Source organism: Pararge aegeria, chromosome 12 (assembly GCF_905163445.1).
Source record: "Pararge aegeria chromosome 12, ilParAegt1.1, whole genome shotgun sequence".
In the NCBI taxonomy this organism is placed as follows: domain Eukaryota; kingdom Metazoa; phylum Arthropoda; class Insecta; order Lepidoptera; family Nymphalidae; genus Pararge; species Pararge aegeria.
The window spans coordinates 3223716-3240002 of record NC_053191.1 but is presented as its reverse complement, the minus strand read 5'-3'; the positions used below and the strand labels follow the sequence as shown (position 1 = coordinate 3240002).

The 16287-nt window shown below is 36.5% G+C and overlaps 1 protein-coding gene across 2 annotated transcripts; it reads right to left on the bottom strand.

Moving 5' to 3' along the window:
• Window positions 1-515: 515 nt before the first annotated feature.
• On the bottom strand, window positions 516-15968 carry LOC120628159 (protein suppressor of white apricot-like). Of its 2 annotated transcripts, none has more exons than XM_039896392.1 (15): window positions 15474-15968; window positions 14002-14171; window positions 13262-13419; window positions 12243-12459; window positions 11872-11936; window positions 11278-11491; window positions 10685-10885; window positions 9407-9676; window positions 8245-8543; window positions 7692-8046; window positions 6475-6605; window positions 4495-4585; window positions 3976-4027; window positions 2613-2645; window positions 516-1336 (listed from the first exon to the last, which is right to left on the bottom strand). In XM_039896392.1, the coding sequence occupies exons 2-15, from the start codon at window positions 14009-14011 to the stop codon at window positions 1021-1023; spliced, it is 2412 nt and encodes an 803-aa protein (XP_039752326.1). In that variant the 5' UTR covers window positions 14012-14171; window positions 15474-15968; the 3' UTR covers window positions 516-1020. The 2 variants fall into 2 exon arrangements, with proteins under 2 accessions (XP_039752326.1, XP_039752324.1); XM_039896390.1 differs by having other exon boundaries at window positions 15683-15968.
• Between the last annotated feature and the right edge of the window lie 319 nt (window positions 15969-16287).

Genomic DNA, 16287 nt, shown 5'->3' with positions numbered 1-16287 from the left:
TAAGATGGTAGGGTTTAACTGCTGGCAAATGTTTTTACTGCGGCACCCAAACTATTCCGCCGTTATGCATTTTAAGGGCCATTAGTAATGTTGCATTAAAAATAGCACATAACGTTACGCACCATCCGCTGGCATAAACTATTATTTTTCTAACCTGTCTTATTATTTAGACAATCTTACTTTTTAATGTAATATATTTTTATCACATATAAAAATTGAAATAAAAAAAAAATATCCACGCTAATGTTATAAACAGGAAAGTGTTGAGGTGTGTTGACCGTTGAACCGATCTTGATGAAAATTGACACACAAGTAGTTTGCCTCCTGGATATAGACATAGGATATTTTTTTTTTTTTTTATTTATACACTTTATTTGTACACCACAAATAGCAAAAAAGAACAATGGACACAACAAAAATAAACTTAAAAAGTAGGATACAAAGGGCGGCCTGATCGCTTAGAAGCGATCTCTTCCAGGATAGCATTTATCCCGGAAAAGCTGCTGGCACAGAATTAAGAAAATACACACCCTCCATCAGCCATTATTGCATGCAATGTATTGTGTCTAAAAACAGTGAAAACGCCCCGGGAATGACTCACTTCACATACGCGGAATGTTGCTAACTCGCAAACTTATTCCCATTTTGTGGTAAACGTTTAGAATATTGGAGGTATAATAATTACTGTCAACTGCTAAATGGTATGAAGTTACTAACCACCTGTCCGAGAAACACTACTAAAATAGAGTGGTTTTTGATGCTTCAATATCAGTCGTGTAAACGGTTTCTATAAGGTAAATATTATTGGTAAATATTATACTCAACTTGCTTAACAATAAAGTATTTACATACTAAGACAAGTATGAAAAAAAATTGTACACATATACAAAGTCAAGATTTACCGCATTCACTTTTCACAACTACAATTAATTTGTTCAATGCTATATTATGACTAAGCAAGTTCAAGAATTAACGCACCTGCTAATTACTTTGCATGACACGATTTTAATTATAAACAAATCAATCTTTATCCGGACTTGACGGCGAATCTTCCTCACTATCGCTAGACCACTCTCCCTCGCTGTATTCTCTATCTCTCTTCTTTTTCTTTTTCCTGTCAATCTCCTCTTCACTCGACGTATCTTGATGCGCGAGAGTGGGAAGATCATCAATAGCTAGTTCCCTTATAGGAGATATTGATCTCAGTTCTTTCAATGTGTTTGTTAAATCTATATTCATTTGTGGAGGTGGATCTTCCGCCGAATCAATCTCGCGTCTCTTTTTCTTTTTGTTTTTCGATGCCTTTTTGTCTTTCTTCCGCTTTTTCTTTTTAGGGCTGTGGAAAAAAAGCAAATAAGACTGATTTAGGTAGAAAGGACCATCATTTATTTATTTCATTTGGTTGTTCCTAGGCTGGTGAAATTTGGGAATTGTTAATAAATAAATAGTAATAGCCCCAAAGTAAGCGTAACTTGTGATAAAACTAAGATGACTGATAGATATTTTATGAATTTTATACATAAATAATTATAATAAACAGATAAACACCCAGACACTGAAAAACATTTATGTTCATCACACAAAAATTTTCCAGTTGTGGGAATCGAACCTGCAGCCTTGGACTCCGAAAGCAGGGCCCAGTGTCCTATTCTCGGTCCCACATAAAACGTCTAAGTTTGTTTACATTCATTATCTTTTCGTAGGCCGCAGTTTAGATTGATGCCTTACGTTCTGATAAAAGCGTCGGCGACTTTGTAATGAAAAGTCCCACTCGAGATAAATATAACAATAATACGTTCCAAAATACCATTCAGATTATCTTGTCGTGGTGGCTTTACTGGGGTTTAACGACAATACAGTTTATCACAATAAATCGATCAAATCTTTCGTACAAGATGTACTGTTTTTTACAAGAGTTGGAAGCTTAATAGTTGACTTTAGACTGAGCCGGGTTCGCATCACCGATGACCTCGACATGCTCGTGTCGTATTGCGCCAGACTACCGACCTGGATACATTTTTACGCATATATACACTAATACATTGTATTGATGGCCGATTGGCGCAGTGGGCAGCGACCCAGCTTTCTGAGGTCAAGGCTTTTGGTTCGATTTCGACAGCTGGACAATGTTTGTGGGATGATGTTGTTTTTCATCTGTATATTACAAGTATTTATGTATAGTATTCATAATGATATCCATCAGTCATCTTAGTACCCATAACACAAGCTACGCTAACTTTGGGGCTAGATGGCGATTTGTGTATGTCATAGTATCTTTATTTATTAATTCATATACTGTACTGTATTATGTTTGACTTTTTGGATCACCGACTGGATTCAATTTGTGTTATACTATTTTTTTGAGCTATAATTTTATAACAAGAGAAATGCACTGCAAATAGTGTATATATATATATATCAGTATATAAACACTTTCTATTACGACCGATACAGCCGACCGACAAACGGACAAACGGATGGACGGACGGACAGGTAAGCAGGGGAAGCTCTCAAACTAGCTCTAAATAGTTCGGATATGGAATCTGTTAAAGATTTTCTTGGTATGTTTGAACGCACTTATCTCTGAAACTACCAAAGAAAAGATTGCTTACCCATCAAAGTCTTCACCTTCGTCTCCAGATGATCTGTAAAGCAACAATTGATTGTTCATTTGATAACTAATGATTTTGTTTTATTGGGTACAATAAGACAGTCCATCATCATCATCGTCATGATATCAACGCATTACAGGGCAAGGGTAACCCACAATGAGAAGGGGTTAAGGCCGTAGTCCAACACGCTGGCCTATTGCGGATTGGTGGACTCCACACACCTTTAAGAACATCACGGAGAACTCTGTATGCAGGTTTCCTCAAGATGTTTTCCTTCCCCGTTGAAGCAAGTGATATTTCAATTACTTAAAACGCACGTAACTTTGAAAGGTTAGAGGTGCGTGCTGGGATTCGAACTCTACACCCCGAGAGTGAAGCCGAATTACTAACCTTTGGCTTATATAATACAATATTTATTAGAATATTCTTATTTGTGCAATTTTATCTATGTATTCAGTTATTTGAATGTAGGTTTATAATAATTTTACAACGCCAGTACGTTCTCGCTCATGTTGTCTAAGTCCTAAGGTTGCCTTTTTTTCGACGAGCGCTTGACTGCAAACACACCGATAAATACTGATGGTAAGCGATTAAATTCAAAATTCAAAATTCATTTATTTCAAGTAGGCCTAATACAAGCACTTTTGAAACGTCAAGTCTGTCCGTGTGTAGTGACTCTACCACCGGTTCGGAAGGCAGATTCTACCGAGAAGAAGCCGGCAAGAAACTCAGCAGTTGCTCTTTTCCAACATCAAAAATTTACATTTTATATTTTAACATTCATTTTTCTATCTTGTGAGAGATGAAAGCGGAGCCGGATGCTTCCAAGCAACCTTGTCATTAAGAAACTCATCAATTGTATAATAACCTCGCTGTAATAAATGTGTTTTAACACATTCTTTAAACTTATGGATTGGTAGGTAAAATTACCTAAAGTGGAGCGCGCTTGCCTAGAAGATGCCTATTCACTCTTGATTTGAAGGTACTCATATTGTAGGCACTGGGGAAAATGGAAGCTGGAAGGGCACACCAGATCCTAGCGGTGCGGATCAGAAACGAAGATGCGAAGCGCTACGTACGCGTCCGCGGTACATTGACCACGTAGGGATGCAGATCCTTACGGTGCCTCGCGGTTCGATGGTAAAAAGGCGAGGGGGGAACTAGATCAAATAGTTCTTGAGCACACTCTTCGAAATATATCCTATAGAATACCGAAAGGCAGGCAACCTTGCGATGATGTTCCAAACTCTAAAGTTTTTTATTGCTTGTCAGTGATCGCTACTAAGCGATAAGGCCGCCTTTTGTATTCTACTTCCGTGCCCTGTAGACATAGGCATCAATGTAACGGAAATTATAAAATTACCTGTTCTTTTTCCGCTTGCTCTTTCTATGCTTGTCTGATTCGCCTTCATGTTCTGGAAATAAAAACAATTATAAATCTCTATACATTTTTTTTATTACATGGTTAAACCTAACGCCTAAGGAATATGCATATAGGGCTGAGTATGCAGCCATTTGCCGTATCGCTAATAAAAAATTGGTAATAATTTAGTTCAAGATCTTGTATTAACAATAGAGTATGGCAATAAAGGATTGTTTTTATTAGATTTAAACTTAATTTATTTTATTTTTCTTTCGCTTGATTTAAACAGGTGGTGTTACAGACCAAAAGCGTTCTCTTTATTGAAACCTTCAACCGCGCGGTGTCAATTTAATATGAGCCGTTTGACATGGTGTTTAAGTCGAAATTGGCTTGCACTACCGTAGCGTAGGTAAATAATACATTAACAATGACGAAGTGAATCTCCTGTTAAATCTATTGACGATTCTGTGTTTCAACTCCAATAACTGGCTTGTGATAGATACAATATAAGAAGCTTACCTTTCTTTTCTTTGCGTCGCCGCTTTTCATGTCGCCTTCTTTTTTCCTCCAGTTCTGTTTTCTTCTTACGCAATGACTCCAATGTATCAACCTGAATACAAGCGGACAAAATATAAAAAAAAAACACCCAAAACTGTTTACCCGTCTTTGAACAGACCCGTGCTGCTAAGCGATTTACTGTTCCGGTGCAATGTCTAGTAGAAAAAGATTAGGAGGTATGACTATCATACTCCGTTACAGGTTATCCCGCTACCATCTTAGACTGCATCATCACTTACCCACCAGCTGAGTTTGCAGTTAAGGGCTAACCTGGAGTGGAATAAAGAAGCATGGCAGTGTAAAAAATATTTTTATTTTTGTTTTTTATTCTTTATTTATTCGGGACTTTTCTTATCGATAAGAATGCCAGCCCCATTGTTCCCTTGATTAATTGATTGATGAAAAATTCCTTCTTCTCTTATCTTAGTTTAAAATGTAATAGCATTCTGGCTACCTCTGAATAAGGTGCCGCCAGAATACTTTGCCAAATCCCCACATCATAAAGATTAATTTTAAATTTACATATTAATTGGTCCCTCATTGGTCTATTCTGAACACACTCCCACAACAAATGCACGACATCTTCGTCTATATTACAAATTTCACACTCTGGTGAACTGACTCTTTTCATAACATATCCAAATTTCTTTAGAGCAACATGGCCAGCACGCAGTGTAAAAAATATAGTTTATTCGTAAAAACGTTTTCGGTCTACCCACATATAATTTACTAAATTAATTTAAACACACAACAGCTCTTATAAGAGACGAGAATTATAACTCCTGACAAGGGTAAAATTAATGTGTCAGCCTGCTAAAGTACAGCAATAGCGAATAGAAGAAGTTTACCCCCCTTTTATTATTACACATATTTTAAATATGCTTTGAGAGTTGATAAAGTTGTGGGTGAAGATAACATTATAGCCTTTCCCAGGGAGCAAAATGTCTCCTGCTGCAGTGCTGCAGACAAACTTGTGACACTCCTCTTTTTATGTGTAGGTTAAAAATTGTATATATGTATATAATTGGAATCTCAAAATCGGCTCTAACGATTTTCATGAAATTTAGTATAAAGGGGGTATCGGGGGCGATAAATCGATCGAGCTAGGATTCATTTTTGGAAAATGTCATTTTGATTCGTGTTTTCCGGTAATAATCGATTTGGTGCAGACTAAGTTGCAGTTAGTTATTACGGGTTAGCTAGTTATTATTATATTATTATAATTATTCAGGACTTCGACTTCACTTTCGGGGGGGCCGAGTTCGAGTCCCAGCACGCACCTCTAACTATACTAAGTTATGTGCGTTTTTAAGCAAATAAAATATCGCTTGATTCAACAGTGAAGGAAAACACCGTGAGGAAAACTGCATGCCGGAGAGTTCTCCATAATGTTCTCAAAGTTGCATGAAGTCCTCCAATCCACACTGGGCCAGCGTGGTGGACTACGGCCTTAACCCTGTAGTGGGACGGTGTTGATATGATGATGTTGAAGGTAAGCCAACATCCCATTTATACAAATCAACATTACAGTTTTTTTTAGTTCACTATAAGGTAACTGTTGACTGCAATTTCACCTGGTGTGATGATGATGCAATATAGTTTGGTGGTGGGCTCATTCGTTGCAATTAAATATACTATACTTCGCCCTCTAGCCCCAAAGTGAGCGTCGCTTGTATTATGGGTACTAAGATGACGGATGAATATTTTTATGAATAACATACAGAAACACCCAGACACTGAAAAACATTCATGATCATCACACAAACATTTTTCAGTTGTGGGAATCGAACCCACGGCCTCAGAAGGCAGGGTCGCTGCAAACTGCGCCAATTGGCCTTTAGAAGGGACTTTTGTACACCTTTTTCCTTATTTTTTCATTGTAAGAAGAAGGGATTTTCTTTAAGCTTACGTTGATTAGCTCACACGTTTTAGGTGACTCACCATGGCACTGGCGAGTGACGTGGTGGGCAGAGCTGCAGCGGCTGGATCGACGCCCACTTTCTTCAGAAACTCTGCCGCCCGTCTCCTTCTTTCCTGTTGTTTCGTTTTGTCCGCTTCGGTTTCACATTCTCCTATGTGGTGAACAAATAGTGGTTTTATTCTTTACTAGCTGTCCCGGCGAACTTCGTACCGCGTTTTTTTTTTTTTATGAATGTTATATTTGAATACTTATTATCCTATTCCGGTCTAAGAGGAATCCAAAAAATCAAATAGCATAAAAATTGGTCCAGCCGTTCTTGAGTTATAAATGGTGTAACTAACACAACTTTCTGTTATATTTATATATAGATTTCATATAATTACAATTGGCAAACTATGCAAGTTGTCTACCTGATGGTAGAATCACTACAAACAGACAGACTTGACGTTTCAAAAGTGCTTATATTAGGCCTACTTGAAATAAATGAATTTTGAATTCTGATGGTAAGTGGAAAACCAATGCCAATACAACGTGTTGAATTTCTTTAATGTAAAAATATGAAATCAAAAGAAGCATATTAATTTTTCAATACAAACTAATTTAAAACAATTAAAGTGTTTACTTATGACAACCCTAGTGAAGATAAAAGACCGACACGTGCATAGTACCTCCGCTACGCGACCAGTACCTTCATAATAGATTAAATAAGTGACAGGTGTCACTTGATTTTAATTTTGCATGTGATGTTAGGGGCTTTACCTGTTTTTTGAAGTAAAAATTATGGGCATGCTTTACTCAAAAACTATTAGTGTCCTGGTTTCACAGAAAAGTCTCAGAGACAATAAATAATGTGCCTCTAAAGCCTGTGACGTAAAATTTCGGTTTTCATCTACACATTGTATGTTTATATGATTCAATATACAGATTAATTGCCAAGACTTTTAAATACAGTTAGTTTCAGTTTTTTAAAGAAATATTAGATAGACCAAATAGATGGCCCACCCAACATGTAACATCATGAATATGTGGAATCCTTTTTCATATAAACAGAACAACATTTCTAGGAACATCCATCCATCAACCTAAAGCGTAGGTGTTATGCCTAATGTGCCTGTAATTACCCCGGCAACCACACCCTTTAGACCGGAACACAGCAATTCTGCTTTGCGGTAGTACTTCCTCGGACGTGTTCTGTCACAAATAGCTCTACTAGCTGTTTTGTACACTTAATCCTCACCTTTAGAATCTGACTGGTCGCCTGTCAAATCTATCATTTCATCCGAATTATCCTCCAAAGAAATAATCTCGTTTTCCAGGACTGCTTTATATTTCTTTCTCTTCTTTTCATTCTCTCTATCTTTTTTCTTTTCTCTTTGCTTTTCTCTTTCTGCGCTCCTTCTTTCTGATCTCCTTTCTCTGTGCTCTTTAGACCGATACTCCTTTTTCCTTTCATGTTTTCTCTTGCTCGGACTCTTTTTTTCTCTCTCTTTATTGATCTCTTCTCTCTTCTCTGGTGATTTCTCTATCTTTTTATCTTCTTCCTTTTGGGTAATCTCTTCTATTTTGGGGAGTTCTACTATTGGTTCTTTTACCTGTTAACAATATTATTAAGGTTTTAAAATGAATATCATGCCTCGTTTCGCTACTCGTTATCCTATCTCTCATATAGTTATGAATTCTGAAAACTTGCTTTGTGGCGGGCATTACGCAACAAAATAAATAATTGTAAAAGTAATGGAACGATTTTCTCAAAGAGCTTACAAAGAAAGTAAAATAAAATAACCAGTTACCTGTTCTTTTATTTCAGGTATCGTGATTGCCTGCGCGGTTTTATTGCTGACTCTCTGTTCTATGGTCTTGACAACTGGCAGATTATGTATCGGTCCGGCTTCCATTTTGTACACCAACACTGGAGGTATGTTATTTGTTGCCTGAACCTGGGGTATGTTAGTTTTAGGCATCTCTTTAGTTTCCCCTGTGGACTCCGTATGTTTGTCTTCATCTTCGCTTGATTCATATGGTAGGGCCGGTTTGGGTAGAATCGGATCGGGTTCTTTTAGTTTCTTTATTGAGAATGATACTACGGGTGCTATAAAGAAATATTCATATTATTATCAGCATCATTATTCCTTTGCTAGATATACTACGTGTAACCGAATTACGAAATATTGTTCAAGGATAAATAAGGATATTTCATACGGAACTGTAAAAATATTAATACTATATAAAAATTATATATCAAATATTTAAATTAAATAAAAAAATTGAAATTACCTACCCAGCTTGTCAACGCCTATCTCCTTTTCTCTCCAGTATGGTGGAAAACCGTATATACAACGTGTAAATTAAAAGAGAAATATTACCGCATTTGCTGTACATTATTTACTGTCTCTGAGCATTTTGTGTGAACAAAACGCTAAAAGATTTTGAGTTAACCACTACCATAGTATTGAGCCCAAGTCTGGGTGTTTATTTGTATATTCTACGTATTTATGTATGTTATTCATAAAAATTTTCATCAGTCATCTTAGATTCCACAACACAAGCTACGCTTACTTTGGGGCTAGATGGCGATGTGTGTATTGATTAGATTTATTTATTTTTAGTTTTTACTGAATGTAATCAGATACAGCCGTAACATCACATGCTAAAATCGTGTGACTCCTATCAGTTTATTAGGTACGCGTCATGTAGCCTAGGTACTATGCGCGTATCGGACTTGTATCTTCAATAGGGTTGTCATAAGTAAACACTTAGAATGTTTTTAATTAATTTGTATGGAAAAATAAATATGCTTCTTTTGATTTAATATTTTTACAGGGTGATTCCTTATTAAATAAACACTTATGCACCCTTCTACAGTATTTCGTAATACGGTTACACGTTGTATATGGAAATTCTTTGCCAATTTGTACATAGGAAAGCAGTTAGAACAAAAACTGACTATCTTACTCTTTTCACGCTTAGGCTGCTCCTTATCCTTTCCATTAACATCTACACCCCGCTTCTCTTGCATCAGCTTTTTATAAAAATTATGGTACTTGTTAATAGGTTCCAAAAAAGTGAATCGTGGGTCATTTTTCGAGCGCACTATATCTTCAAACTCGTCGCCATTCCGTGCTACGTACGCGGCCATTTTGTCTATCACAGTTTTGACGTCATCCGGTGGAATTATTATTATTGGTTTGTGCTTGCTGTCCGATGATGAGCTGTCGTCGAAATCTGTTGATAAAAAATAAGTTGAGTATGCATTTTCACAGGCTTGTATGCTTGCATTGTTTACTAGCTTGGCCCCAGAATTTCACCTGCGTTTAACAAGACCCATAGCACGATTTTGTAAAGAATTCCCTTCACAGATCGATAAACACCAAACCTTGTAAACCGAATCTACTATGAAAAAAGATCGTTGTAATAAGAGGGTTAATTTTTTGGTGCTCTATAGGTAAGGCATGGAATAATTTATAATTTGAATTAAGACATGATTTCCCACCGAAAATCACACCTGGGATTTAGCCCTACAGGACAGTGGATTTTTGGAAGTCATTTCAAATTCCAAATTCAAATGCAAATTCAAAAATGTTTTATTCATGTAGACCTTATCACAGGTAACAATGAATCGTTCATACATTTAACATGTTACACTAATGTTAGTGATCGTGATAACAGCATACTTAAAACTAAAGCTAGGAGGGTTCCAAAAGCGCCCTGGCCAAAGATGAGCCTACAACAAACTTAGCCAGGTTGTTTTTTTCTTTTTGGTATCACCATCACACAGTCTAGTTAATGTTGAGCTATGAACTTAGTGCAATTCATACTTTTTTATCACACACGTAATCCTTAATATTATAATAGGATTTTTCTATAAGCTTACGTTTTATATGAACTTTGAACTTATTGTGAGACATCACAAGGATTTCATATGGTAATTTGTTATAATGTGATACACAATTACCCTTAAATGAATTACCAATTTTATGCAGCTGAGTAAACTGAACTACAAGTTTATTTTTACTTGTAATATTAATAATGTTACAGTCCAGTTTCTTTTTAAATTTTGCTATATTTTTATGTACATAAATTAAATTTTTAAATTTGTATTTACAAAAGGCTGATGCCCAGCAGTGGACGTGAAGATGACGATGATAAAACCTGGAACCTAGCACACCATTGTGTTATAAAAATTGTTCAAACCTACCATAACAAAGACCTAGAAGATAGAATTATACAAACCTGAGTCTTCACTATCGCTATCGGTATTATAGTTCTTCATGAGACTGAGGCCAGTGGACTTGGTTGCCATCGGTTTTGTCTCAATTTGTGAAATGTTGTTTACGGGTAAGCTTGGTTGTGTGTTCGGTGGTATTGGTGGTTGAGCCATGTACTGCTGGTTGAATGTTGCATATGGCTGGTGAGGTGGTACTGGAGGCATTGCTGGAAAAAAAATCCAATTAAAAAGGCGGTTTTTATCCAAATAAAGCCAATTTCGTACAGTAAACAAATTGACATATGAATAAAAATCCACGAAAGAAGCTTGTTAATTTCCCATAGCGCATTTTTAGCCAATCAAAATTAGAAATTCAAAAATTATTTATTCGTATAGGCCTATCACAGTTACTTATAAAGCGTTCATACATATATGTTTACATAATTGGGGCATAAAAGGGGATTGTGATAACTTTGTTCGCTAACTTAAACCCAAAGCTACAAGGGTTCCAAACGCACCCTGGTTGAAAAGCCGTTTCCCTGTTTATAGCATCTCATCAGATATTGTACCAGTTAAAAAACACTAAAAACAAGAAGCGATATTCTGGATGTTCTTATACCTTGGTCATTTTTGTTGTACATGACAGGAGCTCTAGTGATCTCCGTGTTGACGCGGGGAGGCAGTGGTTCTGTTCCTGGAGGTGCCACTTCCCCCGGAGCCAACTCTGGGGTGTAGACCTCGTCCAGGGTTGCTTCACCGCGCATCTTGGATATTAGTAGTGTATAGTCGCAGTCCGCTGATGGTTTGTAGTGGATGCTTGGAATGGAGGGTGCCTAAAAATTCAAATTGTAATGATAAAATTGTAAATGTAATGACAACCCTGCACGAAACCATGTTAAGATGGCATTGTGCTACTGGGCAGAAAAAAATCTCTCCTGTCCATCCTCCCTGATATTCTTTCTGCGGAATCATTATTTTTATTTCTTCAGGTGAAGTATTCAAACCATTAATCACGCTAGGATAATTTTTATGAAAATTTTCCTTTTAAAAAACAAGAATGTGTCCTTGTCCGTGTCCAAAGGCAGAGCCAAACTACTCCTCATATTAGATAATGTTAAGTCAAAGACAAAGTCAAATTTTCTTTATTCATTGTAGTCAAATTTTCTTTATTCATAGTAGATAGTAGTTTACATAGTCCTTAGTGTATACTTACAGATTCTATGATTGTTGCTGCTAAACTTGGATGAAGGTAATCCTCATTCATTTCTTGAGGCTTATCTGAAAATTATTTGATTTTATCAATAAATAATAGTATGCGATCTTAACAAACTACAACCAAACAAGACACAAAGTATAAAACACTAAATTGTGAACCTTGGTAAATCAGTTTTTTAAACACATAACACAACACACATCCAAGACTCTTTCAGCAGTAATGGAAAGCTGCTAACTGCTATGATCATACAAGTAAAGCTGGAATAAATAATCAGGGCCCACAGCAACAAGGTGGCAACAAAGAAAACGATGCAACACCTATTTCTAATACAAATTCTGAATTTATTTTATTACATTATGAAAGCTTACCTTCTACAACCTCTATTTTTTTCTCAGGCCAATTGCCAGCTTTTACCAGAGCAGTCAGTGCTGTATAGTATCCATGTAGTGGAGAGTCTTTGTTGAGAAACTGAAACTGTGTATTGTCTCGCTGTTTAGCTTTAATCAGTATCTCCATTTGAGTGCCTTGGTGGGCGATGAAGTTGCTTGTTTTCTCTATTATAGCATTTTGTTTTTGGGTGTCGGGCTAGGAACATGGAAAAATGGAATAAATTAATTTTGTGAATGAGTGACATACTCTATAATAGAACTTATGGTCCATACTGCTTCATTGATCTGGCAACAGATTTAAGCACAACCTAGGTTTGTTTCCTGGGCAATTTGTTGGGTTTTTCTGGTTAAAAAAAGAAACCTGCGCATCGGTTATTGGTTCATCTGTCCCACAGAACTTTTTAAGCAATCCATCTGGGTTATTTTGGGTTATTATGGGTATGCATGTGATAATATTTGCTAAGCCCTATGTTCGTTGCATGGTGGATATGTGCTCTGAAACCCTCTCTACTATTAAAGAAGAACTATGTGCCGAACAACAGGAAGCATTAGTATAGTAGATAATAGAGATAATGGGGATAATTGGGCAGTACAGCTTTAGTAAGATGGCAAAGCAGATGCTATCGGAACAAAACTCTATATTGTCAAATTTTTATACTAATTACTATAAACATCTCAACCCATTCCCTTAGCTTGGCAATAGCCTTCTCTCTAAAAGGTATGTGATGAATACGATACACGAATTTACCGTTTGAATACATTTTAGAAAAATCCATAGTAATTTAATAAATGTGTTTTTTTTTTTGCTTGTTTGTGTTTTGACCTTCCTTAATGCCCAATCTTAGCAACCAATAAACTTGATTTTTTGGCAAAGAAAAACTGCATATTCTCAGGGATGGTAGGTTTACAGGAACCAAATATCATCCTTCCTTAATGCCCTAACAAAGCAAGTTATTCACGATGGGAAACACCGGCACAGTTATAAATTGTTTACTTACAAAAATTGTGATAGTTGGCAATAGATCTTTTAGTGCTTCGCTAGGTTCAAAAGGTTCTTCAATTTCAACAGGAACTTCAGGTTTTGCCTCAGCTGGAGTGTCATAGTTGAATCCAACCTGGCCATAGCCAGCTGCATGAAGGCGTTTCAGTTCTTCTTCTATAAGAGAAAAAGAGCTCTGTTAATAATAATAAAATATTACAAGTAATTTATACAGATACAGATAAAAATAAACAACATTAACCTCGCAGCCCATGGCCGTCAATGATGGCTCTACTGTTTCAGCTGCTGAGTTTCTTGCCTCCTTCTTGTCATTAGAAACAGCATTTTCAACCAGTGGTAGAGTCACAAGAAACAAACAGACTTGAGATTTCCAAAGACCCTGTAAGTTAGGTACTTGTAATAAAGAATATTTCTATTTGTATAAGAAATTATCATATTACTTCTACTTGCTATACCTTGCAACTTTGTGTAGTACAATTTCTGATAAGTTTATTCTTCAAATATAGCCCCACACGCTCAACTCGCCTGCTTACCTTTACAAGAATTAAGCAACCAAATGCAAAAGAGATTGTTCAAATCCAACATTCAAACAAACTAATTCTGCAGGTTAATTATTAGTACAACTAATATTGTTTGTATGAGTTATACTAATAATAAAGCTGCAGACTTACTATGCAATAGCTCAATTAATTTTTACGTTACTGTTGCAAGCAGTCATAGTATCTGGCAAGTAAATACCTTTATACATCTCTTCTTCATCCTCATCCGTGTGAAGCGCCCGGTACCTCTCCTCGTCACAGAGCAGTTCCACATCTTGCTCTGTCCTGGTGAGCTCCACCCTCCAGTCAAAGCCCCCAGGTGGGGCCTCCAGGGCTGACAGGTCATGAAGTGCGCCCCTTGCATCATATCTAGCAAAATGAACAGCACTATTACCTCCCAAACCTAAAATCGTTTGTATTCAGTGAAAGTTAGACATAACAAAGATATTTTAATTGTTACAAAACTTCCTATCACTGTATTTTGTGTTCCTTGTCATAGCTGTTTTAGCATAAATACATGTATTTTTATGATTTTTTTAAAGAAATATGAGTTTGAGTGAACACACATATTGTTAGATATGCTACACCATCAAATAAAAAGTCTGTTGCTGTTTAAAAATTGAATATCCAGAATCACAGATAGAATAGGCAGGGAAAAATTATATCCCCTGAATATATCCCCCAAACAAGGGATAAAATGTATCTCTACCTGCCAAATCAAGGCAATAGGAAATAGAAGATGTTTATTATCACACATATATTATTTCACCATGTGCACCAATGCTCGGAGAGTTGATAGAACTGGGGGGAAGATAAAAAAACATCTCTTTCTCATAGGAGAAATGTCTCCTGCCTATTCCTCTTAGCTGTGCAGTAGAACATAATACTAAATTGGTCAGTTGAATCTCACTAAAATCACATGTGTGAGCTCACATGGTTGGTAAACTTTTGACAGATTGGTCAATGTGTAATTAACATATCCAAAAATTTTAATCTTCTATTGCAAGTACAGTGTAAACTTATTACAATAATTTATACTATAAATGTAATTGGTGAAGAATTTTGAATCCACTGTTACTTTGATCTGCCAAATGAGTATGGAATTTTAGTATATTTAATTTGTAAATACTTATGCTTTGGCTTAGATTAAAAGATGCAAACTTTTGAAGAAACTACAACAAGTTTAAAAAGTCAAGATTAACAATACCTGAATGAATGAAAACGAAGACAAGTTGGGATCTCATCTGATGCTGTCTTGGATAAAGGTAACTTAACGTGAGGCAGTTTGATAACCCATATCCGTTATGAGGTCAACGTAAGGTGGGGAATACAGTTTACCATTATGATTGTAAGCAGCCACAGTTGAATGTTGCTCACCAGACTAAAACCATTTAACAACTACAACAATCCAATTTCGCCCCAGCTAGATACGCTATTGCGAACCTCAAACACTAAAATTCTTTTACTTACACCTAAAATCCAAGTGTATTTAAAATTCTTATCTCAACTTGTTAGCCTCTCTTTAGTTGTAAGAAGTTCACACTGTACGGCTTTGTGCTGTGTATTGGCCTTAAATCTATGTACGATCGCTCGATTCGTTTGGAGAGACGTATTCACAATTTCACACAAATCTATCGTACGTACGCAATAGTACCTCAGCGTAATACATACCACCGAGGAAGTCACCATAACAAAACGCGAGGCGGAAACCGTGCGCCCAGCGTCCACAGCAGTCTGGCCTCGGCACCGACACTCAATAGGCTCTGCGAAATACTTAGTAGCATCTTCCGAAAAATTAACATTTTCTCATTATTTACTATACTTTTAAAACTTTTTTTAGCGCCACAGTTAGCAGTCTTATAGTAAAAAACGGATCGAACCTGTCGATTTTCAACGTTTCATCCCCCATCCACGGAATGAGGTGTTTGCCTTGGTCAACCTGCAGGGCTTTAACATCGTCCCTGAACAGTTTGCACGTATAGCCGAACACGAATAATTCTTCTTTCTTCTCTTTGCATTCACTCTTTCGTAATATTCCAGTTTCACCTTGATTTCCAGTCCATTTTACAGACATTTTCATAATATTATGCACGCACAAACGCAAATTATCACTTACAAATTCACAAAATAATACACGGATGCGAATACCGCACGCTTGTCGCCATGTTTTTGATTTGTGATAATTTTTACCACAGAGAACAGCGCCGACTAAACACAGACTATAATAAAGAGAGCTCAGCTGATACGCATATACCTTAGCCCTAATAAGGCTTGCCGCATATACTCGTTTTCCGAATTCTTTTTCGGTATTCGGATATCCGGATATCCGAATGCATAATATAATCAATATAAAATAAATAAATTGCCGCACATGTTCACTTTTTTCCGAACGGAATAAATTCCCTACTTACTTTTCGAATGCAAAAAATATTTTTGTACCAAATGCTCTAAATAAATAAATCAAAAATTGAGTACCTATTTATAC

Excerpts from the sequence above, each read along its gene's own strand:
- LOC120628159 (XM_039896390.1), bottom strand. The coding sequence starts at position 15,882 with ATGAAAATGTCTGTAAAATGGACTGGAAATCAAGGTGAAACTGGAATA. Across the intron at positions 8,047-8,244 it reads TACCTGAAATAAAAGAACAG|GTAAAAGAACCAATAGTAGA; the intron begins GTAACTGGTTAT and ends TATTGTTAACAG. Across the intron at positions 2,646-3,975 it reads AGCAAGCGGAAAAAGAACAG|ATCATCTGGAGACGAAGGTG; the intron begins GTAATTTTATAA and ends GTTGCTTTACAG.